The 26,972-nt window shown below is 37.5% G+C and overlaps 1 protein-coding gene across 2 annotated transcripts in view; it reads left to right on the forward strand.

Moving 5' to 3' along the window:
* Nucleotides 1-26,972, forward strand: part of osbpl6 (oxysterol binding protein-like 6) — a 60,921-nt gene that overhangs the window by 29,336 nt on the left and 4,613 nt on the right. The window contains exons 4-22 of one of the 2 annotated variants that reach the window (XM_036567031.1): nt 5-58; nt 1,732-1,845; nt 2,027-2,197; nt 4,409-4,547; nt 7,317-7,420; nt 9,585-9,677; nt 12,100-12,268; nt 12,400-12,530; nt 14,871-14,978; nt 15,426-15,563; nt 16,601-16,688; nt 20,237-20,490; nt 22,493-22,630; nt 24,226-24,289; nt 24,592-24,670; nt 24,793-24,937; nt 25,041-25,185; nt 26,134-26,260; nt 26,689-26,811. In XM_036567031.1, the coding sequence (XP_036422924.1) occupies nt 5-58; nt 1,732-1,845; nt 2,027-2,197; nt 4,409-4,547; nt 7,317-7,420; nt 9,585-9,677; nt 12,100-12,268; nt 12,400-12,530; nt 14,871-14,978; nt 15,426-15,563; nt 16,601-16,688; nt 20,237-20,490; nt 22,493-22,630; nt 24,226-24,289; nt 24,592-24,670; nt 24,793-24,937; nt 25,041-25,185; nt 26,134-26,260; nt 26,689-26,811 (2,384 nt within the window). The remainder of the gene's footprint in view (nt 1-4; nt 59-1,731; nt 1,846-2,026; nt 2,198-4,408; nt 4,548-7,316; nt 7,421-9,584; nt 9,678-12,099; nt 12,269-12,399; nt 12,531-14,870; nt 14,979-15,425; nt 15,564-16,600; nt 16,689-20,236; nt 20,491-22,492; nt 22,631-24,225; nt 24,290-24,591; nt 24,671-24,792; nt 24,938-25,040; nt 25,186-26,133; nt 26,261-26,688; nt 26,812-26,972) is intronic. The other variant, XM_036567040.1, reaches the window with a different exon arrangement.

Below are 26,972 nucleotides of genomic sequence, written 5' to 3' on the forward strand. Positions count from 1 at the left end.
GCAGCGTTTCTTTGTCCTGGACAACGGAATCTTGAAGTACTCCAAGTCCCCCATAGACGTAAGTACAGTGTGACGGTGAAGCTGGGTACTGTATAACGTAAAGTAAGAACTTTGTGTTCAGACAGTGAGGTGAACTGAAATCAGATTACACTAAGATAGGGAACAGCTATGTGAAAGAAAAGTTTAACTGCTGATTTTTAAACCATGGAGGATTGGTGGGTCCTTATTGTCTTATCAGAAGTGCATTTAGAAGTCCACTTGAACAAATAGTGTTTGTATCTTTGTTCTGCCTGCATTAAACTGGTGTTCTACCAGAAAAAATTAATTTTCTCATCACAAACAGTTCTGCTTTTCTAATATACGGTAGTAATTCTACTGTTGTTTTCATCTTTTTCCATTTTATACTTTAGACAATTGAATCTAATACTGCATATTGCATGTTCAGTAGGTTCAGTTCACTGGCATAGGCATTTAACGTATTTATTCCAACTTTTGCTGTTGTGATTACATGACTAAATGTAATTATTTGAGTTAAAGAAAAAAAAATCAGTTAAAAGGATGGTTTGGCAAAAAATCTAATTCACATAATTTTCCACTTACTCAGTGATCAGCCAAGAAATATTTGGTGTCCAAATTTTGGTTCTTTAGTTTAGAGCTTAAACTTTAAGGCTGATGTTACTAATAAACGGTAAAAGTCACTAGTCACCTGGTTCTTTTTTGTAAATACATCTCTAAAACTCAATTTGGCCTATCTGTTGTCTAAAATAGCTGCCAGCTGATTTAGCTACTCAATGTTTATAGTTCATAGTAAGTCAAACTGTGCTGTAAACCACATTGCTGAATCTGTGCGACCCTAACAAAGACCTGGATGCAGTGTGAGAAGGTTGAGAGAAGTTTTGGGGATGTATTTACAGGGTTATTATTGACTTCTTGTGTTTGCTAGCAACGTTAGCCTCATAGCCCCAGCACTAAATGTGGATGCCAAACATGTGTTGGCTGATCTGGGGTAAGTGAATAATTGTCTAAATTTGGTTTCATTCTTTTTAAATTGATGATTATTAAAATTATTATTTGGCAATTTGAAGGATGATAATTTAAATTGTCCTTTCAAATTTACTCAGAAATGGTTACTCTTACAGTATAAAACAGACTCTGATGGACACACATTTAAACACAGTTTTAAGTGCATTTCAGGTGTTTTATATATGCAGTCCTGTGCAAAAGTCTTAGGCAGCCAAGAAAATTGTTTAAATCTCTTTTTCTCAGCAGTAAGTGTGTTTTGCCAGGTAAAACAGATTAGAAGAAAACAATTTGATGAAGAATACAGGTTTGGTTCCTGACTTCTTGGTGCACTCCAGCAATCACATAGTTTTGTTCAATTCCAACAGCAAGACATGCTTTAATTTAGTGAAGGATTGATTTGCCAAACTAGGTACTGGGTAGACACTACATATACTGGGTTTCTACAAAGATAGGTTTGTAAATGCTTAAGTTTTTCAAAGGTTTCCTAGTTAGTTTTTTTTTTCTAGTAGAGGATTTTATAATCTTCGAAAGGCTATGCATGGTTTGTTATTGTTCAGTTAAGTCCATTGTTTAGCCTTTTATTTAGAACTGATGACTCAATTGATCATGAAAATAATTGATGGATTGTCTGATTAGTATTAGTCATTTGTGACAGCTTTAGTTCCAACATACTGAAAGTGTGAGTGTCATTCTCTCTATCTGTGTCAGATTCAGAAAGGAAAGCTCCATGGCAGTATAGATGTAGGTCTGTCTGTGATGTCCATAAAGAAGAGAGCTCGGCGCATAGACCTTGACACAGAGGAGCACATCTATCATCTCAAGGTAAGAGGCTGAGAAGGACAAGAGAACACGTGAAGATAACACTAACAGCACTGTGTGTGGGTGTATAAATGTGTGATTGCATTTGTGTGTTTGCAACAACTGAGCAAGCAGCAAGCCAGACAGACAGATGCTGAAGACATGTGTTGTCTGTCTCTTTGCTGTCCTCTGCCTGTGTGTGTAGGTGAAGTCTCCAGACGTGTTTGATGCCTGGGTGTGTAAGCTGCGTCACCACCGTCTGTACAGGCAGAATGAGATTGTGCGTTCCCCTCGCGATGCCAGCTTACGAGCATTCCCTCCTCCCGCCAGCCTCGAGTCACCTCAGACAACCCCCTCTTCTGCTCACGAAACCAAGGTGAATATCTCTCTCTCTCTCTCTCTCTCCCTCGCTCTCTCTCTCTCTCTCCCTCTCGCTCTCTCTCTCTCTCTCTCTCTCTCACTCACTCACTCTCTCTATCTCTCTCTCTCGTCTGCTCTCTCCTCCACTCTCTGTCTTTCTCTCTATATCTGTTTCTTTGTGCTTCTGTCTGTGTGTGTTAGATATAGTACTCCTCCAGGGAAGGTCTCTGTGACACACTCAGTGGAACGCAGTAATGACTCATCAAAAAAAATACACCAGCTTCTCATTTCACCCGTTCTGTGGAAACAAAGCAGGAGCAGGCAGATACAGTGTCTCTATATTAGTTTAGTTTTTTCATAATTTTGTCTGATGTTCTTTAGCTTAGAGCATTTTTTTTGTTTTAACAATAATCTTTTGGAATGTTTATTAGGGTATAAATATTGCAATGCAAAGACATAATAATGTGCATCACGGATGTTGGATGCATTCTGTTAATGATGTCAGCTAATGCAGTTGCACCTTTTGAAAGTCACCTTAACCCACACCAGCACATTCAATACCACACCAGCACATTCAGTAACATACAAAACCTCAGTTTAAGTTCAGACCAACACATTCAGCAGTCAGCATAGCATAGTGGGTAATACAGCTGCCCTTTATGAGCCCTCCACCTATGTCAGCTCAACTTAAAGGAAAGGTTTGGCGAAAAATCAGTTGTACACAATTATCTACTTACATGACATGTGGTTAATCAGCCAAGACATGTTTGGTTTACATACATTATGCTTGTTTAGTTTAGCACTGGCAAATGTAGCTAACAAATACTAGAAGTCCATAGTCCCCCAAATGTTTTCCTTAAATACATTCCCAAAACCTCTCTTATCTTGCTCAAACCACATCCAGGACTTCATTAAGATAAGGCCATGCAGACTTGTTGATGTGGTTTAGGACACAGTATGACTAACTGTAAACTATAAAACTAAGCATAACTTCACAGTGTGTTTGAATGCTGTGGGCAGCCTCCTGAGGTAATAGATGTTGTGAGGAAATTCGGCTTCCTGTTGCATCAAACTGTACCCATGTACAGTTTACAAATAATTATTTCTCTCAGCCACCGGCAGATTTCACTCAGTTAACTTACTGACATCTTTGACTCAATGCCGTATTTCACTCAGCCACTGTCAGATGTAACGTTATTCACTCGGCCACTGGCATTTTTAACCAGAGAGGATTCATACAGTCTTTGATTTAACTCAGTTACTGCCATATTTTACTCGAGTTTGGAATATTCCACTGTCCATATTAGATCACAGAAATCTTACATTTACACTGAAGAGGCAGTCAATCTTAAATCTACAGGAGAAACAGAACAAGTAAACGCTAATTGTCTGGCAGCTCAGCTAACTTTACTAGCCCAGTGACAACTTAAGTTACTTCACCTCATATGTTTTTGAGAAAAACAAAGAGTTTAGAGAGGTAAAATGTTAAGTTTGTTGATCCTACCTCAGTGCTGAGATTTGCTTCTTATTTCAGTTTTCTGTTCCACCAGCAGTTACATCCTGTTGCCCATGAGGTGTTTGTGAAGAGTTAGTTTGCTGGTTCCAAACATGATAAATTTGCTAATTTTTAAATTAGTTTGAGCTTAATGATTATCTACACTCTCACTTCAATGCTTCATATGTGCTGTTTAACTAAAGCTACTTCTGAATAGCTAATTAAATATTCCTTTCCAATCTGTTTTCTTTGATTTTGTTCAGATCTGTGATCCGGTAGTCATGTAGATTCATGTGCTAGTCATCTCTGCAAACGTATTTGGTGAGATCATAAGCTACAGATCAGCCAAAATCAAGGAAAGCAATAGAAAAGTTAGGGGTTTTCAGCTATTCTAAACAAGTCTAGACTGACGAACCCTGCCAAATTGGTGGACTTCACATTCCAAAGCCCTGTTAGGCTAATGCTTCTTTTGTTGTTTTCTCTCGAACTTACACATCCAAAGAAACAATAAAAATGTTTTAAAATGTTACTAATTGAGTCTTTATCTTGCTTGCTAGTTCTGATCCTTGAATGGAATGGAAAGCTTGTTAAAAGCTGTAGGTTGTGGGATCCCTGCATTCATCTTTGTGCCATCTGCTGTCTGCTCATTTTATAATTCACGAAGCATAAGCACATCCAAGTTGTTTGTATATATTTGTTTCTTTATTTGTATGTGTGTTTGTGTGTTCTCAGCAGCAGGTGAAGCCCAGCTCTCTGCCCTGGCAGCCGCCCCTGACCTGCACCACCAGCTTGCCACCCTCCTGCAGCAATGGCCAGAGCAAAGTAGCAGCATGGCTGCAGGAGTCAGAGGAGATGGACAAGTGTGCAGAAGGTAACACACTTACTAAATGCTCACGTATGCATGCATAGACCTTTGAAGTCATGTGTCGTGCCTTTAAAAGCAACTCCAGATCTAGGGCAAAAATGAAAGGGGTTTTCAGAAATCGCTGGTATCATGCCACGTGGTACACAAAAAGGTTCCAAACTTAGGCTCCTGGTATGTTTTGTCCTACGTACATTTTTCACTGAGTGTCACTGGATCTAGGTCATTGAGGAGTACAAACATTGTTACATCTGTGCTAATAGCAAGCTGAAACTCCTGTGCACTGAAATAACATTGTGTGAAAGTAAGTATATTATTAAACTTCAACACTGTTAAATAATAACACCAGCTACTCTTAATGTACCCTCTACTGCCAAAACACCTTAACTACCACACTCAACAAAGCTTGCTGGTTTGTTAGGGGTATTTTTCTGTACCTGCCTGTCTTATGATATCAGTTCAGTGTGCAGCAGTATTAGCCCGCATGTAGTGAAATTCATATATCTGCTGCTTAATGACATTGTAATTTAGAGGATCCACCTTCAGTGAAAAAATATACCAAGGATAAAATGTGTCAAATGTAAAATCATTTTGGGGTGTGATGGCAGTGATTTTCCAAAGTCCCATTTATTTTTGTCTTTGAGAAATCTGGTGTAGAACCAGAGTTTCTAATGTTTTTCAGTGGTTTGTAGGAACACATTAGGTGCTGTGATGCATCAATTTGAATATGGCAATTAATTTGTGCATAGATTTTGGAATGTTAGAACTAATTGTAACAGTTTATAATATTTTTAATAATACATTTTCATAATGTTAATTATGTGCTAATTGAGTAGGTTGAGCATATTAAATATGCTCATTAAGTATATGCTCAAACAGCTTAATGGCCAGCAGAGTGGAAGAGGTCAAGTTTCAAGAGGTCAAGTATGTTCAGTACCAAAGAAAGAATACAAGAATGAGTGTGCAAACTTTTGCAGAATTTCCTTAATATCACATGCCAGTAAAATTATACTCAAGATCATTCAGTGCAGACCAGAGCCTTACATCAAAAGAGAACTGACAGATGTACCAGCAGGATTCAGGAAAAGCAAAGGAACAAGAGACATCAATGCAGGTGTTTGCTGGATTACTGAAAAAAACAAGGAGTTCAAGAAGGAAGTCAACATGTGTTTCATTGACTACAGCAAAGCCTTCGGCTTTAACAACCACATAGTGGGAATACTAAAACATTTCATTGTTAAAATGAGGGCTCTCTACACTGATCAATAGGCCATAGTCAGGATAGAAAATGGACGGACAGAATGGTTCCATTTCAGAAAAGGAGTTAGACAAGGCTTCATACCATCACCATCAACTGTATAAGAACATATAATGAGAAAAGCAAGACTGGAGGAAGATGGTAGAAGATTCAGCATTGGTGGAAGAAACATCAAAAACCTTCGATATGTGGGTGACACAACACCCATAGCGGAAAATCTGGATGACCTGAGGGCCCTTATGAGGAAGGTTAAAGAACAGAGTGAAAAAATGGGACTTCAGCTCAATGTGAAGAAGATCAAGTTTATGACAACAAGAAAGACAGTTAACGTTTCCATTCATGGAGAAGATGTGGAATGATGGACAGCGTTGGCCTACTTGGATCAATTATTAACAACAGAGAATCTTGCACTCAAAAATATGACACACATTGGCAGAGCAAGGATGAAGGAGCTAAAAATATCTTTAAATGCAGTGATTTGTCTCTACAGGCAAAGATCATAAATGTCCAGGCTAAAGTGTCCTCTGTGGTTCATTATTAAAGTAAAAACTGGACAATAATCAAGTCAGACAGAAAAAATATAGATGCCTTTGAACTTTAGTGTTGGCTAAGACTTCTGAGAGTTCATTGGTTGGCAAATAAAACAAACAAATGGATCCTCAAACAAATCAAGCCTCATCTCTCACTCAAAGCCCAGATATCCAAACTGAAACAGTCTTATTTTGGATGTATTCTGAGAAGAAACAGTTTGTTGGAAAAGACCATTATGCTTGGAAGTGCTGAAGGTAAAAGAGGAAGAGGATGTCCAGCAAGAAGATGGATGGATACAATTAGAGGAATCATGAACAAGTAATTCAGAAGCCTGAAGACCCAAAGAGAAGACAGGATATTCTGGAGGAACACTGTCCATGTTGTCACCTGGAGTCTGAAACAACTTGATGGGACTTACGGATTTTATTGTTCCATTTTTATTGTTTTATTTTTATTGTTTATTCCAGTGCTGTTTAAATAGTTCTTCCTGTCACATTTGGTTTTTTAAAAAAAATCTGAATCATATCAAAAGACTGTAAACAACATTATTTTTGACATTTCATGATGCGCTGAATCATTTCCTGAAGCAGCAATATTAAATTAAATTGTTGTGAGCTCAAAGATATAAACATCTTACACACCCTTGTATACACGCTTCTGCAGTTTTCTCCCCTCCAGCTATATAAGAATTTGTGTAGTAGCTGATGAGACTGAGGTTTAGCTACTCTTCCTCGGGCAAAGGTAATAAGATGGGGTGTTGGATTAAGATCATAAGGAATTGGCAAAAGTGTTTAAAAGGCCTGCACCCTCCATTATGAGCTGTTCTGATTCAGATTGTTGTTACACAGTGCATTAAGATAAACGTGGAACAACAGGAAAACAGATCGGCTGCACACATACATGGTTTTCACTTGAATTCTGTTTTATTTTTATTATTTAATTTTTTGCTATGTATGTACTGAATGTTTGTATCTGCCTGTATGTTTTAGAGCTTGCACATTGTCAGTCTAGTCTGATGGAGCTGAGCCGGTTACTGCAAAGTCTGGAGATTTTACAGAGAACACAGTCAGCACCAAGCTTCACAGACATGCAGGTAATACATTTACACAGACAAACAAACATATGCACATAAGTGTAGCTAAAAATAAACAGCTCTAGCTCTGGGAAGTCATAGATTGACATACTGGGTGAAAATACAGCTGTGTGTGTGTGCGTATGTGTGTGTGTGTGTGTGTGTGTGTGTGTGTGTGTGTGTGTGTGTGTGTGTGTGTGCGCGTGCGTGCGTGCATGTGTGTGAGGCCTTTTATGGACACCAACCAAACCCAGTCCCTCGGAGCAATGGCACTGCTACCACCATTTAATCACCTTACGTTTTAAACCTTCACAGTCTCTCTTTTTATTATTATGTAATCCCATGTCCAGTATGCACGTTATTTTTTTTAAACATCCCATCAAATATATATTTGTTAATAAATAAATGTTCATTACACTTCATTAAAAAATACTTTCATTTACAAAATTCACATTCCTCTGCATGTGTATCAGTGTATGTGTATTGGTATAGGTGTATTATTGTGTGTATAAGTAGTCATGTTCCAGTCAATGTGTGTTACTGTCATGTCATACCTGACATGCCTCATAGCATCAAATGTGCTTTAACTGTCTATCATCTTTATCAGCATGTCATCCATTCTTCCCAAATCAGGGCTTCTCCATATTCCATCATAAACTTACCTTAACTCTAACTAATTAAACGCCTAATTATACACTGATTGTACATTCAAATTGACTCACCTAAAGTTGATTTCATTTAATATTGAATTATAGAGTGTGTATAATAAAGAAAATGAATTTTGACTATATTTTGAAGTGAGGGAGACTGTTTTTACTTTGCATTAACATGTGTCTGGATCATATCTTTGCATACAGTCATATGCAAAAGTTGGGGCGCCCCTGGTCACTTTAAATGCTTTGTTGATTTTCGAAGTGAAAATAAATTAACACACTCTCTACAGAGAACACTTTTCTGCATATTGTAATGCACAATTACTGTTTATTTACTGAATTTCACACATTGCAAAGAAATAAAGCATTAAATGTGGCCTATGCAAAAATTATGGCTCACTTAATATTTCACTTTTTTTTTTTCTAATATATTAAACTCAGCAAGTGAAAAGAAATTGTGCACTTAAATTGGCAGAAAAAAATGTTTAAGTTTGTGCCCTGTAGAGGATGTCTTAACTTATTTTCACTTTGAAAATGAACAAAATGTGTCATTTAACCATGGGTGTTCAAACATTTGCATATGAATGTATACTTTGGCAGGTTTCCATTTATACTTTTCACTAAAATTCATCTCCAGTATGACCAGACGAGATCTGATTTCACATAAAAAGTTCATCAACACATGTAATTTTTGTTTTACTTCTTTAATTTGTTCATCTGATTATTTCCCTGTTACCCCACAGTGCAAGAAGGCACTTGGTTTCAGGATAGTTCCATCTTCCATTTTGCATTTCCTTGTTTATCCTCTCACCTCTCGGCAGATACATTTCTGCTTGTACACAAATATAGAAAACACATTCCATTTACAGTTATGTTGAGTGTTATCAAGATTAGTGTGGTCAAGTCAAATTGGATCACCAGAAACGCATGTTGATGCTAGGTGTAAACAGCTTCACATGGTGTTGTATCAGTAGTTCAAATGAAGTCTACAGACTTAACAGACTGTAGAAATGATCAAGTTGTCATTTTTTGTAGTTCTGTCTAAGACTACATGCTTTCTAAAACGAGGGCCAGCAGCCAGCTAGCACACAGGAGAGGAAATAATTTGTGTTATCACAAATGCCTAAAAATAATGAACATGAACAGGCTTGAAACAACACAGAGAAACAAATTTAATTGCAGACTTTGTAGATGTGTATTGTATGCATTATACATTTTATACATGTATAAAATCAGTTTGTAAATCCTAGAGACCAAAAATGTCATGTATAGTTTCAGTTATGTTATTTGCACAAAAATAGGTTTTATTTGTATATGTATTTGTATGTGTATTTGTATTTGAATATATATGCATTATTTTGTCATTTCCATGCTACGATAGCTAACAGCTGTCACCTCTAATAATATTTCATCTGCTTTTAGTGCTTTAGATGCTGTTTTCACATGCTATTAACTCACTCCCATGTCCTCCATGTGTGTGTGCGCGTGTGTGTGTGCGCATGCCTGGTTATATGCGTGTGTGTGTAATTTAGAGTAACTGTGTAGAGTTATCAAAGAAAGACAAGAGAGTCAGCAGAAGATGGAGAACAAAAAGTGTCAGCAAAGACGCAAAAATGCAACTGCAGGTACATCATCTCTCTCTTGCTCTAATTCTCACTGAATGTCTTGGTTTGTTATCTAGAACTTTGATGCTTTACGGTTTTCTGGCAGTAAATGCCCAAGTACACAGAAGTATCTGTTTATGTTTTACCTTGTAATGTGGTCACATGCAGTTCGGTTGGATGTTGTGAGTGCTTTATACATTGGTTTCAGATTTCAAATAGGATGTAACTTCCATTATGGCTCCAAATGGTATGGAAAGGCTGAAGCCTTGAGCCTTGAGAATAACGAATGTGGGTAAAGTACACCAAAAAAATCTAACTTGGCAATCTTTACAATTCGTACTACTGCTACAAAGAACACTAGGGTACTATAATAGTAGCAGTTAAGGCCAAATATATCTCTCTCACTCTTTCTCTGTCTCTTCTTATTTGTTTCTCTTTCAAACACACACAGAGATTCCACAGCTGTGGGAGTTTAACCCAGGTCTACCCCCTTCTGGCTTACAGTAAACACAGAAAGCTTGCACACACACCTGCCCCTCACTGACAGTTCACTCACCCTCTTAACTGTCTACTTATCGCAGTCTTTAACCTTAGCCATGAGCGAGAGCAAGGTAGCATCTCATGCTGAAGAAAAGGTTAAGCATTCTGAGTCAATGCATCCATGAGAAACCTTTTAAACTGCTCTGCAGGGTCTCACTCCACACTGGCATCCATTTAAAGGCATCACTGTATTATAGTGCTCAGTGTGCAAACACTGCCGGGCTCTGCAGAACCACTATGGGTGACAGTAAGCAAATGACTCATCAAAGTGACATGATAATTGTTATGTTCTTAATGATTTGTTTTAACACAATCAGCAGTTTGCACTCTGACTTTGCTGCAAGAGCGCTAATCCCTGAAGCTGTACCACGGGGCTCCATGATATGATACATATTATCACTATATTAAATAAACTATAGTTGTATTTTGCAAAGTTTTCTGTGTTATGAAAAAACTTAAGGTTGCTTTGTAAAATGTTAGCAAAATATATTATGAGTGATCCTAGAACCCTAGAAGATATGAGCAAAGTTCTTTTTTAATGTGTGTTTTAAAGGAGATATTGCTGCAATGAAAAAGCCCCTGTTGTTTTTTTTGCCAAATGTGGCCCAGTAGGTCAGTGGCTGAGTAGGGCTTAAAGAAAATCATGGTCTACGCAAGGTTTTATATCAGATATATTAGAATGTGCACACCATATGCCAAAAAGTGTGGTTAAATAGAAACTTAGTGTCAGGTAACTAGTAACTGTAATTTAAATGTGTGCTATCAGGTTCTGATATACAGCCCCATATCTACAGTCTACCCAGGTCACGCAAGGCTAAAGTAAGTGTTACCATCACCAAGCTTAAGCCCTTTATGAATATGCTGTGTTCCTCCATGAAGCACACCTGAAAGACTCTTTCTGAGGTTCACATATGTTTACTTACACTAAGAGTAAAACCAAAATGTTCAAATTGTAGTATATTGTCACTGTTATATCAGATTTTAGCACAGCATATTGAAATATTGAATTAAATCTCACCTACTAATAACATAGTAATGTTTCAGCTTCTGATAAATTCAGAGTAACTGTAAGTAATCCTATGGCCCTTCAGGACTCTGAATTTTCAGAATTTGCATGATTCTAAAATGTCATTATTTAAGTTAATAAAAGTGACCTCTTGTCTCTTGATTTGGCATTTGAGAGTCTACAAAACAATAAAATTAGCCAGCTGGCATTGCATTTCTCTTTCTTTGTTTATCAGATTGAAGACAGTATGTATATACTTGTTTTTTCATAAATTTTGTTAACAGGTTATAACCCAAAAGTGAATTACCCAGTATATGTAGACCTAATGTTTACATTAAATATAGGGGTTCATAAAAATGTAAATATTGCGCAGTGAAAAGTCAGAGACCACTAATTGTTTATTTAATTAAATTGACGAGTTAAACAGCACTGATGTGGGTTATGGGCTTTGGCTTACTTAACACTGCACTTCATTTAGTCATTACCAGGTACAGCTGTTCTGTAGCTTCATTGGTTGTGTGATTTGCTTTCTTCATTCAGTTGTAGCACATGAGAAGGACATTACTGTGTCTGTGCTGTTCTTTTTTTTTTTATGGTATGAAGCTGAATGACCTTTCATTGCTAGCATATGTGAATTTTCTTTAGTCTGTGTCGAGTCTGCCTTAGGGCAAAAATCTACTACATCTGCTGTTTAGATGCTCTGTATGGCTGAAGCAATAGTCTGTAAACACAGGAATCTGGGATTTGTAGCCCTTGCCTAGGGTGATGTTTTTGTCTTACGTACTTTTTGGATTTTTCTAAATTTCTGTTGTCCAAGGAAAGGACGTTTGATTTGCTTTCTCCTAATATTTGTGTGTGTGTGGTTGTCTATGGCATGTGTGTGTTTGTGTTGAGCAGGTTCCTTTGAGTGCTACCCGGTCGGCAGTGCGTCTTCATTCCTCTAACCCAAATCTATGCGCGGAGCTTGCTGAGTACCAGACCCCTGTTACCCGTCTAACTGATAGCATTGAATGTGCCAGCGATTACATCAAACTGCAGGAAGATTTTTGCATTATCGCTCAGAAAGGTTAGCATTAAATGAAATTACTGACTACATCAGCAGGCCTTGTTTTGATAGCTGGTTTATCAGGAGAGCGAACATCATTCATTTTTACAAAGTTGACAGCACCTGAAGCTGTTTGTTTTTGTGTGTTGTAGTGCACTCACTGCTAAAGTCTGCCTTTAACACGGTGGCCATAGAGAAGGAGAAGATCAAACAGGTGCTGTCGGAGCAGGAGCACTCCAGTCAGTCAGCTCAGATTGTGACCCTGCGGCGCTCCCTGTCACAGGTTAGTCTAACCTCTTCATACTACTGCCAAGGTTACGATCTCTATAGCAACCATGCACCTCAGAGGGGTTGATGACCCTGGAAATGAAGCTTGACAATGTGATTATAAGAAATAAAATTAAGCGAGGGTCTGCTTCATAAATGACATAACTGCCAGCAGAAAGTGTGAAGCCATAAACTTGCATTGTGACGTTGATTTCCTGTGTAATTACTTTGGTTTGATAATAACTTAATGAGAGGGAAAGAGGACATCATTCTCCAAAAGGCCCTTTTTGTCTTTGTGAGCACAATTGGAATAAGATTAAGTGTTACTTGGATTAGCCAAGGGACAATAAGCTCATTTGGGCTGTCTCACTGGGTTTGTAATTCATCTAAGCATGGCAACATACAGTGCTGTTTTAAAATATGTGAACCTTTTAGCATTGTGTGCATTTCTGCCTAAGATTGACCTAAAATGTGGTCTGATCTTCATTTAACTTATAACAATAGATAAAGCGAACCCAGTAAAACAAATAACACAGGCAGTTTTTCAATTAATTCATTAAACAAAGTGATCCAAGATCATATATTTTGGGTGGCAAAAGTATGTGAACATCTAGAATTATCAGTTTGGTATAGGTGATAAATAGGGTCAGGAGGTTCAATCAGTTAGATGATAATCAGATGTGAGTGTAGCTGACCCTATCCTATTTAAAATCATCAACCTGATTCTTCACCATCAAAGTCTGGTCTTTACCACACACATTTGTTAGTGCATGCCATGTCTCAGTCAAATGAGATTTCTGTGAACCTCAGAAAAATATTTGCTAGAAGAGGTCCATGTACTTTTTCTGACTTCAGTGATCCACTGTCAGGCAGGTAGTGTACAAATGCAGGAAGTTCAACACCATGGTTACCCTTCCCAGTAGTGGTCATCTAATAAAAATTACTCTGAGTAAGACATGTAATATTCTGGGAGATCGCAAAGAACCTTTGCGTAACATCTAAGGATCTCTAGGCCTCTCTTACACTGGCTTATGTCAGTGTTCATGAGTCCACAATTAGGCAAACACTAAACAAAAGTAGTACATATAGAATGATGGCATAGTGAAAGCCACTACTCTCCAGAAAGAACACTGCTGCCTGTTTAAACTAAAGGCCACCTGGACAAGCCAAAAGACTACTTAGATGAACAATAAACTTAAATGTTATGTTTTACTAAAAACTCAATACTGCATTCCAGCATAAGAACCGTTTCCCAGCTCCAAAACACGGTGGTGGCAGTTTCATAATTTTGGTTGTTTTGCTGCTATTGGGCCAGGACAGCTTACCATCATTTGATGGAGCTATGAATTCTGGATTGTATCAAGAAATTCTACAGGACAGTGTCAGGGCATCCGTCTGTGAACTGAAGCTCAACAGAAGGTGGTTGCTGCAGTAAGACAACAACGCAAAAAAACACCAGTTACAAAGAATGTACATACAGTCTACAAAGGATGTTTAAATCTGAAGAAATGTTACATTTTGGAATGGCTGCCTGAAAGTCCAGACCTTAATCCAATAGAGATGTTGGGGCAGAATCTACAGTGTGGTGTTCATGCAAGAAAACCCACCAACATGACAGAGCTGTGGCAGTTTTGTAAGGAGGAATATGCCAAGATTCCCCCAAGTCAATGTACAGTTACAGGAACCATTTGGTTGAAGTCATTGCTGCTCAAGGGGTTCACACCCGTTACTGAAAGCACAGGTTCACATACTTTTGCCAACAGAGAAATTCCATGCTGGATCACTTTGTTCAGTAAATGAATGAAGAACTATATAATTGTTTGTGGAATTTGTTTTATTGGGTTCTCTATCTCTAGTTGTGACTTAAATGAAGATTTAATTTTAGGTTACATTTATGTAGAAATTCATGTAATACTAAAGGATTCACAAACTTTCAAGTGGCATCCTGCAGTGTAGCATCTTAGTTTTGATTTGTGAAATGTTATTATAATTATTTTCTCTTTTTTGGGTTGCTTGGAAAGGTGCTTAAAATGCATTGTATTATTGTACATTATACATAGTTCCTTTTTATTCTGTCTGTTTTAAGCTGTACTGTAGAGGCATGTGCACAGGCTTTTCTAGAGGCTGTGGTACTTTACACTGTAGTTCACTCGGTCCGTGATCACATACAGGGAATGCAGATGAAGGTAATGAATTATGCAGCATATTTTTAAATGTGTCCTCATGGAAAAGGAGAGAAAACATCACAACATGAGAGCACTGAACATTACTCAAAATATCTTTCAACTAAGCCCATGGATCTACTTCCATTTGGGAGTTTGATTCGTGTTTGGTTTGTGCTATTCTCTTGGTTTAGGCCCTGTCCCAGAACGCAGAGTTGAAGACCCGGCTGAATCGTATCCACTCAGAGTCCGTGCTCTCAGACCAGGTAGTCAGCGTCAACATAATAAGCAGTCCAGATGAGGTACGTCCGCTCTGCCCCCATTGTCATTGTAAACTTTAACTCCCAAATCCAGTCTTAAACCTTCAAACTTCAGTTCTTCACCCTCATAACTCTTATAGATACACATTTTATATGCTAGTTTCATTACAGTGACAGAATAGTTTGCAGTAGTTACCGAATAATATGTCTGAATTACTAAATACTGAAGACCATTTCTCCAAATCTGCAAACCAAATATCATTGAACCCTCGAAGAATATGTACAGTCAGGTGCCAAAATTTGGGGACCCCAGTTAAATTCTATGTTTTATCAATTTTAACAAATAAATTGTGACTTGGGCAAAAGTTTACATATTATTATGGCATATTTAAATTTGTGCCAACTGATTTTCAGTTAGAAAATAAACAGAACATGTAATTTGATGGGGGTGTTAAAATCTTTGCGTACGACTATATTTGTGTGTGGCAGGCAAGTGAACAGATCCATGTGGGGATTCCTCTCACGCAGCAGGCCTCCAATGAGAGCAGACTCTCCATGTCAGAATCTGTCTCTGAGTTCTTTGACGCTCAAGAAGTGCTGCTTTCAGCCAGCTCATCAGAGAATGAGGTAAGGGTATGGGTGTGGGAGTAAGGGTCTATGTGCACCTGTGATCTCACATATAGTATGTAGTATTCGTAGTGCTAAGTAAAATTAAGCATTCAACCCTTTGTAATATCAAATATAAGCTAGATAGTTCAGGTTCTGAAATCTGATTAGCCAAGCCACGTTCTAGGCCATTGAAAAATATGCAATGTATGCACACATCAACTGTATTAAAGCATGTATAAGCATGTATGTAAAGTACATAAAGTAAATGTCCCAAACCCACATTAAACAAACCCTAAGAACCCAGATTTGTGTAAACTGAGGCACTGACAACAATATGTTCATGATTATATTACCAAACAACTAAAAATTTGACAAAATAATTGGAATATACCATAATAGGCTACTACAAGTTCTATATTCCAAGGTTATAAAGTTATGTTTACCACTCATTACTAGTCAGTACCACTCATTATCATGTTAACCACTCATTACCAAGTTAAAACCAACATAAATGTGACAGCTGAGGCTAGCTTTGGCTTGGTATACCTCAGTCGTGCATCACACTTTTTGTCTGAGTACTCTATGGTATATTGCTAAAGTATAGTTGTAGTCCTCCCGGAAATACATTTTTGGCTGCATGCTTCAGTTTTTAGAACTAATACATTAAAAATACAAATACAAAGCCGTTCCTGAACTATATTTGCTGTGTGTGTGTGATGTAGTAGTAATGTAGTGCTCTGTAAGTGCTCTGCCTGTATTGATTAGGTGACTGTATCAGGAGCTTTAAAATGCTGCAGTGGGTTATTCTGTTCTGCAGAGCATCAGTACAACAGTCGGTACACGCACAAATACACACACACACACACACACTGTGAAAGTGTACTCAATTAGTCAGCACTGCAGAGAGAGAAAGAGAGAGAGATACTGACTGAGCATGACAGTGAGTGAATATGCATCAGTTCATGTAACTTAAATAAGTCTTTCTCCGCTTCCCTCTTCTGCTTTTCTCCCCACCCCCTCTCTTTCTTTCCCCCTCCACCTGCCCCTTTCTCCAGGCCTCTGATGATGAGTCTTACGTCAGTGATGTGAGTGATAACATTTCAGAGGACAACGCCAGCGTCACTGATAACATTTCTCGACAAAGTAAGTTCCTATTCTCTGTTGTCTTCCTCTGTCTCTCTCATCCTTGACTCAGAGCCTTTATGTCCATTAGAGAAGGTAGATAATGTGATGGAATGATTTTGTGCTGGATTCTCTCACACACACGTACATGTAGACAGTATTTGTCAGCCTCTGTCTTTAAGGTAACTAAGTTTAGTTTGAGGAGCTCACTTCAGCTCTAGCTCAGTTCTGAATCAAGTGAATGCTAAGATATTTAAAGTTAGCACTGATGGCCCTCTCCAAAAGCAAATGCAATCTAGAAACGCTGCCTCACAGATGAATCATTTATCAGCCTGTGACTGTAATCGCTCTCAGGTTATTGAGAATATGAAAAAGTCGTTTACTCAGCATTGCATACCTGTTATTGGGCCAGTCCTTAGACCATCCAGATAAGTGGAATGAAATCTAATTATGATGGTTCCAGCACCACCCTTCCCTTCACTCAAGTTTCTTGATATTTGATGGATTTTTTTACCATGTGTATTTGTTAACCCTTTTAGGTCTTCTATGGAGTATACACTTTGAAATGCTTTTGTTTAAATATTTTGTTTTTTATATTTTAATTATATTTACTCATTGAAACAAACACATATTTGAAGCATTCAGTCAACACCATATTTCTGTTTGTAAGTACAAGAGTAGATATTTCATTATGGTTTAAATTTGATGAAAAAAAAAATAGTTTTGGGTATAATCATATAAAAAAGTTATAAATACATTTTTTAAAATTTGCCTAATAGAAAATGGAGATAAAATTAGAAATGTGAAATCAAACCTGCTGATGCAGAATGTAAAACCGTAAATACAATTTACAAACTGTAATTACATAATTATGTAAAAGGGATGCACAGTTAATATCAAATTGGTATCAGCAGGTAATTGCAATTATAAAAATTTTTTTTAGATTTGACCAATATTATAAAACCAGTATTTGATGACGTACTTGCTAACACTTTATTTCAAGGCTTCCTAAGTAGGGACTAAACATTAAATAATGTATTTATTTTAGTAACTTGAGTATTTATGAATAGCTTATGCCATCCATCATCATCCATCATCTAAACCGCTTATCCTTCTGGGTCACGGTGGGGTGCTGGAGCCTATCCCAGCTGTCATTGGGCGGAAGGCTAGCTTATGCCAGTAATCACAAAATGACATGACATGTTTTATGAAGAATATGGCATTGTATAGACATAAGGGGCCTGAAATAAAATACTAAAATAACAGACATATGTTTGTTTGGTAACAATCCTATGAAGCATAATTTGCAAATAATGGGACTAAGAAGACAAAGGGCAGTTAAGAACACCATATACCAATTATATAGACTTTAAATGAAAAAAAAGAAGGCACCCTTGGTGATTGCAGACATGAACAGGTAACCCTGTTTTTTATATCTGCACACACAAGTCTCTCTAATAGAAACTGTTCATCAAAATAATAAATATGAAATAATAACTAATAGCTAGTGTAACTCTCTTTTAAAACCACTTAAAACCAAATACTTTTACTCAAGTAATATGTCACTTTCCATTAAAAGAGTTCATTAACTGTTTTTTGGCAACCCTGTTACCAAATTTTAGGGAGAATACAAATGGCTTTTAAAAGCCTGTGTCAACTGAATTCATTATTTTCTGGCAACAAATACAGATTTTTTCAACTTTTCAAATAAATAATAAACATACAAAGTTTTCCTGTGTTTTATATATTACTTATATGTATATATACTTATATATATTGCCTTTAGAGTTTTTTCTTTCTAAGCAAAAAATAGTGTTGTTTTTCTTATATTTGTAATTTAATGTCTCTTGTCACCAAATTGACATTTCTGGTAACCTATTACATTAACCTCTTATTCTCAAGGGTATATTTTGGTTTTTCCATCTGAATTTACATGCCCAAATCGTAAGGCAAATTATTCAGTAACTCCATGAAATTAATGTAAATTTTTTTTATTTTGTTTTTTATTTTTTTGTAAAAGCTCCCCTCGAATTAACAGAAAATGTGTTTTATGATCATGCACATATTGCTATATGCTTACAATTTACTGCTGAAAGCCAAAAATCTTAGACGCTCTTTGTATTTTTTCATAAAAATATTTCTTACAGAGCAGATCACTGAAGAGACACCATCTGAGATCCAGTTTATAGCTCGGATTTGTGGAAAATGGGCCAAATTTCAGTAGAAAAAAAATTGAGTTCAGCTTCTTTTATTATAAGGGTTTAAAATTACATCACCCATCTATTTGATTGTAAAGAAGACAGTTACAACTCTCATATGACACCCACCTTTTGAATGTAGCTTATGAAATATGAAAGTTCTGAAGAATATGACGAAGTGCGTTTTGGAACCACCAGTGGTCCCAAGGAGTTAAAATGTTTTAAGACTATTTTCACCAAAAATTACTGAATTATTGTAATTTAAAGTAAAGTACAGATCCCTTCACCTTTCATATTTCATAACAACAACAACTGTCACTTTATTGCTTTTAAAAAGGTAATGGGACATAAGTGGAGTGCTTTATTTTCTCAAGTTTATTTCTATTTTTACCCTCAAAAAAATGTTTTTGGGCGTATATGTATATTATGACATGTACAAAACGTTTGAGGGCATCAGCATCTTTCAAAGAACTGATATATGGTGTTCTTAATTAGGTATCTGCTTTACAAGCTCCTTTACTTGGAAATTATGCTTAGAAATGGAACAAATGTCTGTCACTTTATCTTAAGGCACCTTAAAGTCATTTACTTCATAAAACATTTTATGGCATCTTATACTTACAGGCATACATTCTTTATAAATATGCTATTCAATGATTATCCAGGTGTTATGAAGACCTCTCAAATAAAGTGTTACCATGCATTTATTGTACTCTTGAAGAGCATAATATTTAGGTGATGTTGGGCTCCTGTGTTAAAATGTCTGCAATTTATTCTTTTTACTGCAGTTGTAACCATACAGAAATAAATGTTTAATTTTTCTGTCATGCTAATTCAGCTATATGTCCTAATTATTCCTTTTTATAAATGGTTTGTGTATCAGCATTGGCGGCAATGTCCATATATGTATGTACATATAAATATCTGATATGATTAGTACATACATATAAATTATTATGTAATATAAATTGAACGTATATCTAAACAACAATAACACCTTAAAGGGCCAAAATGGAGTGTGCCTGGGCTCCAGTGGCATGGTGCTATAATCTGTGATAGATAAATGGTTTATATTCACATCTCACAGTTTCTGGAGCATCCCGATTCCCCTCTCAGCCAACATGGCATGCAAGTGCAGCAGAAAAATCCAGTTAGCCAAGAGAGCTTAGAGTGCAGGGGTGATCTATTCCAAACACAGGGCTTCAAGATATAATTCCATCTCGACTCTTGTTAACCAAGTCTGTGATTCTTTAATGCTTTTCCATTGATACAGATTCTGTAAGCCCTCTTCTGTAATTCTTACATGGGCACTGCTTCCTACAGTAAGATCCTATAACCAACAGTAACATTCTCCATATATTGTCCCCGCAGTGCCGAATGGAGATCTGGCCGGGGGTGCGTTCCGTAATGGGCGACGGACATGCTTACCTGCCCCTTCCCCTGATACCTCCAACATTAACCTGTGGAACATCCTGAGGAACAATATTGGTAAAGACCTGTCCAAGGTGTCGATGCCCGTGGAGCTGAACGAGCCTCTAAATACGCTGCAGCACATGTGTGAGGAGCTGGAGTACACAGAGCTGCTGGACAAAGCAGCGGAGACTGACGACCCTTATGAACGCATGGTACACTCTCAAGTTCCCAGAAATCTTCAACATTTGAACCTCAACATTGTGTTTTAGAGCAAGGCTACTAAAATTGTGTATAAATTTAAGCTTCTCTTGCAACTTCAAATATGTCCATTGACAATTCCATGAGGAAAATGTACAGTACTGTGCAAAGCCAGAGACCACAGACTCTACATTTATTTAACTTCCAGTCAAAACTGTTATTAAGTACAAGTTATTCATTTTTCAGAAGACTATATTATTTCTTGAGGATTAGATATAAAATAATCTACTTGTATAAAGAAGGGAACGCAAGTAAAAAAAAACAGAAGTCTCAATAATGGATTAAAAGACAGAGGAAAAAGGGACTCTTAACAACTGTGTAAGACCTGGTCAACCACCAAAACGGTCACCATAAGATGAACAGTACTTAAAGCTTTCATGTTTGAGAGATGCTTCAGGTCTGAAAGAATCAACAGGTGTTTCTGTTCATCCTTCCACTGTTACAAGACAATTTAACACAATTGAATTTTTTTAACTCTGAAAGGATGTGTAGCTGTCAAAAAGCCCCTACTGAGAAAAGAAAATCTGCAAATCAAACAAAAAAGCTGCTGGTGTTCTCAGAACAATGAACAACCCCAAAGTCTAGACCTCAGCAACATCTGAATGTGTTTGGGCTTACTTAAATCGTGAGAAGAAGAAAATGCAACCAACTTCTAAGACTGAACTGTGGAGGTTTTTTTTTTGAAAAACTGAAAGCAAGGCTCCCAAAAACAACGAAAGCTGTAATAAAGACAAAATGTGGACACAGTAATTACTGATATTATTATATATAATTCAATAATAATGTTTTCTGCTTTTTTTCTGATGCTGAAGAAATGAGTAACTTTTATTTAATGGCTGTTTGACTGAAAATTAAATGAAGGGTGGTTTCTGAGTTTTGCACAGTACTGTACACTTGTAGGAAAAAAAGATACTGAAGTGTCACTGAGTTGATAGCTTTAATGGTACATCTTCAGTACCTTTAGTTAGGGAGCTGAATTTTGCAAATTCCATTGCAAGTATATATATGTAGTTGCACTGACTCAGAGCACCCAGTCTTGACTCCAGGCTTTTAGTTTTAAAAGGTCTTTAGGTTATGATGTACATACAAATACATACCTTTCACCTGGAAAAATTTGGCCCTTAAGACCACTGTTGTACCTTCGAGGGTGCATTTATATTGTACCTTCATGAACAAAAATATACCTGTACAGTACCTTTTTTTCCTGACAGTGTAATTATACCATAATTTCAGATCTTTGACTTTTGAAATAGACATTTACAGAATGCTGTTTTTCAAATTGCTAATTTGTCTTTTAGAATAGAATTAAGTACATATCCCTTAGATAGAATAATGCAGCTTAGCATAAAACAAGGCCAAGGAAAGACAGCGTTATGCATTAGGGAGCTGTAACAGTGCAGTGAGAGGAGCCTCAAGCACATGCATACTGACAGCAGAATAGAACAGGCACCAAAGTAATGTCACCTATAGAAGGACAATTACTGCCTACAGCAGGTAACCATATCCCCTGAGTATTAGAGGTGTAGTGGTATGTGTGTGTGTGTGCGCCTGCATTTGTACAGGGAACGAAGTCTCTTTGAGGTAAAAATCCCTATGCTGCCTGGCCTCGTTATGTCCTTTATCTTTGTTGTGTAGCCCCTGTTTTAGCTGCAGTGGCCCTCACATGCTGTATATAATTCACCTTTTTCTCTGTGTCCTTTAAGGGGAAATTTTACTAAAAGCTTCAAATTCACATCTGAAACCCTCAAGTCTCTGGATCTGCACTAGCTTTAAATCTCTTAGAGATCTCTCCGTAAGCCAGAGCTCGCTGTATTTCTTTAATGGGTTTTCTTTCATTGAATGCCTCCGTTCTTAATGTTTTGCAGTCAAGCTGTAACCTGTGTATGAACACTGGTTTCCTGTAATGATTGGAGTGACTGTAGCTGGTGTGTATCTCCTGCTGATGTGTCTCTGTAGGCGCTGGTAGCTGCGTTTGCTGTCTCAGCGTACTCCTCCACGTACTACCGTGCAGGCAGCAAGCCCTTTAACCCCATACTAGGAGAGACTTACGAATGTATCCGGGAAGACAAAGGCTTCTGCTTCTTCTCTGAACAGGTAGGCAGAACTTTTAGTCATGTGTTTCTCACCGCTGCTGATGGGTTATTAGCTCCAGTACTTCCAATCATGAGTGAGTCATTGGAGTGAGTCATTTAGACCAGTATGGTTTACAGATCGATTTTTTTAAATTACACATTGCATCTAAAAATGTGTGAATTATTTGAAAACTTGAGTGTTTGCTTACTATGTTGGTATTTGATTGTAGATTTAGTGTTCAGAGGCTTTGTCTTTTTTCTCTCTTTTTTCAAAAATACAAAAAATGTAGCCTAAATACATTTCATCAGCAAAGGCCTTTAAAAAACAGGATTGTGATTGTTAATATACGGGTACTGAATAAATAAATTACAGCTAGTTTAGTTTAGGCACCCACTTCTCCTCATCGTCACCTGCAGTGCAATAAGTATTCGGAGTATTCAAAGCCTGTAACATGTGATTCAGATTAGCCTTAATATGAGCATACGCATTCGTACAGAGACATAAAAAGCACCTGTCCTCTGGCAGAGAATCTCCTCTGTGTCATTGTAAAAGGGTCTTTGTCAGTACTGCTCTTTCTCCTAGAGGCACTCTGTGCACATATCTGTGTGTGTGTGTGTGTGTGTGTGTGTGTGTGTGTGTGTATGTGCACGTGTGCGCGTGTGCACATGCACCCATTTGTGAATATATACAGAAAAGGGTGACTGTTGGACTGGTAGTGAACCTGGCAAATCAAAAGTGTTACATGAAAAGACATTGATTCTTTTTACTGAACATTCCATAGTAAACACTGTTAACTGCATTTTTATTCCAGTCACAGTATTACATGAAATAGAAGGACAAATACTTAAGGACATATATATAGATAAGTACTCTTTAAAGGATTAAAATGAACTCTTAAAACAAAGCCCTGCTGCTAAGACATTTTGACCATTTCATTGTATTTATACCATATTAAGGTCAAAATGTCTTACCAGTAAAACATGTTAATAAAATTGAACATTTATGCTACCTATAGTTTGCCTTTTTTATTATGCTCTTGGTAGTGACGTCAAAAGGTGCACTAGAATCGACCCTTCACTGTTCACCATAGAGTGAGTGCTGGTTTGCTAAAAATGTCTGTTAAGTACTTTCCTTAGCAGTTGGAAATATTTGTAGGGCATTACATACATTAGCTAGCTTAAAGTACAGCTCATTCTGTAAACCCAGTTTTTATGTGGAAAAATACTATTCTTTAGTATGGTGCAACTAGTGAAATACAAATACTGTCAGACTAGCATTTTTTAAATATGAAACTGGTTAAATGATGCTGTGAAGCCTGAAGAACTATGTCTACATACTTGTTATTATATCATTTATTTTTCCTTAGTGATCCTCACTTACAGTAGCTCAGCATTATGGGCAAGCTTAAGATAAGAGGCCTGAAAGAAAGCAACACACACTAGTAATTTGGCTCTTTCTGAACATTACACAAAATTTTAATTTTGTTAAAAAAAAAAATCCTGAACTTCAGCATGGAAGTCAGTTACAGTAACAAGATGATTGTTATATTTTGTTATTTTACCTGTAATGTTTCCCTCTGGTCATTTATGTGTCTCCCTCTGTCTACCTCTGTCCAGGTGAGCCACCACCCCCCCGTTTCTGCCTGCCACTGTGAATCCAAAAACTTCACTTTCTGGCAAGGTAAGCCTGGACCTTTCAATTGGGTTCTTCTCTTCTTAACTGTCTTTTTACGTGAACCTGATACTTGCTATACTAGCCTTAACAGTAATGTTGTAGCTGCAGTTAAATGGACCATAGAATCAGCCACAGAAACTAGTGGTATAATGTGCCCAAAGACAGAATTTGGGTTTGAGCTATTCCTTATATACAGTCAAGAGATGGCTGAGCTTTGATGGTCATTTGAAGACAAGGAAGAGGTGGGGTCACTGTCCCCCAGTATGATTATTTTGTTTTCACATGTATTTGTTTTAATGCTGTGTTAGATGTCAGATGGAAGAACAAGTTCTGGGGCAAGTCTATGGAAATCCTCCCCATTGGCACAGTCAATGTGATGTTGCCCAGGTACAGAACCTCTAAAATACTTAAAGCCTTTTAGTGTTTTATCGCACTTGGATGATTGTTATCAACGGCATAGGTAAACCTAGCAGGGCTAACACGTTAGTATGTATGATGTGTGTCCGTAGTTATGGTGACCACTACGAATGGAATAAAGTGACCACCTGTGTGCACAATATTCTGAGCGGAAGGAGGTGGATTGAGCACTACGGCGAGATCACTATCAGAAATACCAAGACCAGTACCTGCATCTGCAAACTCACCTTCATCAAGGTATTAAACCAAACACACACCAATTATAAATCACCACCCAGTGTTCTCTTTTTTAACTCCTGTTTTTCTTTCATTTCTGTGTCGTATGTGTGTATGTGTACAGGGTAACTACTGGAGCTCCAATGTGAATGAGGTACAGGGCTTTGTGATGGATCAAGAGGGGAAGGTGGTTCACAGACTGTTTGGGAAATGGCATGAAGGTCTTTACTGTGGAGTCCCACCCTCTGCTAAATGCATCTGGAGACCAGGTACACCTGTCTATGGTTAAAGGAGGATATGCTCTATACGTTCAAAAGTATCTAGACACCTAGTTGTTCAAAATTTCTTCTGAAATGAAGAATATTAACCTGGGAAGATACTAGAACACTGCAGTGAGGATTTGATTGCATTAGTGAGCATTAGTGAAGTCAGCTACTGATATTGGCTGATAAGTTCTAGAAGACAAATGCCCCTCAACTCATACAAGAGAAATTTGATGGTACTTCATCACTCCAAAGAAGGCAAACTTACTGCTTCACAGTTCAGTTCTGGGGAACTTTATACTCCTCTAGCTGTTTATTATTATTATTAATTTGTGTTTAAATATGGCCATTTTGAATTTGATGCCAGCAACACGTTTCAAAAAAGCTGGGACAGGGGCATGTTTACCACTGTGTTGCATCACCTCTTCTTTTAACAACTTTCTGTAAGGGTTTAGGAACTGAGGAGATCAATTGCTGTAGTTTTGAAAATGAAATAGTTTCCCATTCCCCAAAACCTTTATATATATATATATATATATATACTAATGCACCCCCCTACCATCATGGATGCTATCTTTTGAACTGTGTGCTCCACAAACTTTCACATCTTTACTTCTGAAAGACATTTCATACCCAATCATGTTACTGACCTGTCGCCATTTAACCTAATTAGTTGTGAGATGTTCCGCCAGGTGTACAAGACTCCTGCCCTCCAAGTGTAGATTTTTTTTAAACAGAGCAGTTTAAAAGCAAATACGTTTTACCTGTAACTTCTTTCTTTAAAATTATATATATTTTTGTAGTTAATTTCATTTGTCTTACCTGCTTACGTTGATACATAATAATTTCAGTATAATTATTTGTGTTAACATGTTATTAACGTATTAACTTTAGCATCTATAGAAATATCACATTGCTATTAATATTTTACCTGTGTGGTTTATGTCTTTGCAGGCTCCATGCCTACCGACTATGAGCTCTACTATGGGTTCACCAGGTTTGCTATTGAGCTGAATGAGCTTTGTCCGGAGATGAGGGAGCTGCTACCACCTACAGATGCTCGCTTCAGACCAGACCAGAGGTATATGTACATGCTCTCACACACATGGATGCACAATCCAGATGAGATCCTACACACACAAACACACATACACAGATCCATATGGAAATCAGACTAGACCTGAAACACACACCTACCCTCCCCACCCGCACACAGAGACTCACGTTCACATGACTCATTGCTGTGCAGTCAGATGCGTTTTGCTCCCAGATCAGAGAGACTGCGTGTTACTGCCATCATGTGGTGAGGACATGCCCTATTTACTAGTTCTTAGTAGTAGAATCCAATTAAGTGTTGTTTATTTCACACTCCTAAATATTTACTTTCTGAAAGTTTATTTTTTTTAAGTAATCAATATACCTTTTTGTAAAAAAATGACAGGGCCTCAATAAAAGCATGAGAGCAGTTTACCAGGTCACTGTAACACCCTATCTCCCCCTCTTCCACAGGTATCTGGAGGAGGGAAAGGTGGAGTTCGCTGCAGCTGAGAAACAGAGGATTGAGGAGCTACAGCGGGCCAGGAGGAAGTGGCATGAAGAGAACAACACAAAACACCAGCCACGCTTTTTTAAGTGAGTCTCTTATCTTTGTGTCTGTGTATTTCTTTAAGAGCTGATTTTGGGATGCAGATTAGTCCTAGTGTCAAAGAAATTTTCTATGAAGAATCTCCATTCTCTGTGTGTAATTCAACCAAATCTTTGGTCTGAACAAAACAGCACCATATATGAACACA

This window comes from Colossoma macropomum, unplaced genomic scaffold (assembly GCF_904425465.1).
Source record: "Colossoma macropomum unplaced genomic scaffold, Colossoma_macropomum, whole genome shotgun sequence".
Lineage (NCBI taxonomy): Eukaryota > Metazoa > Chordata > Actinopteri > Characiformes > Serrasalmidae > Colossoma > Colossoma macropomum.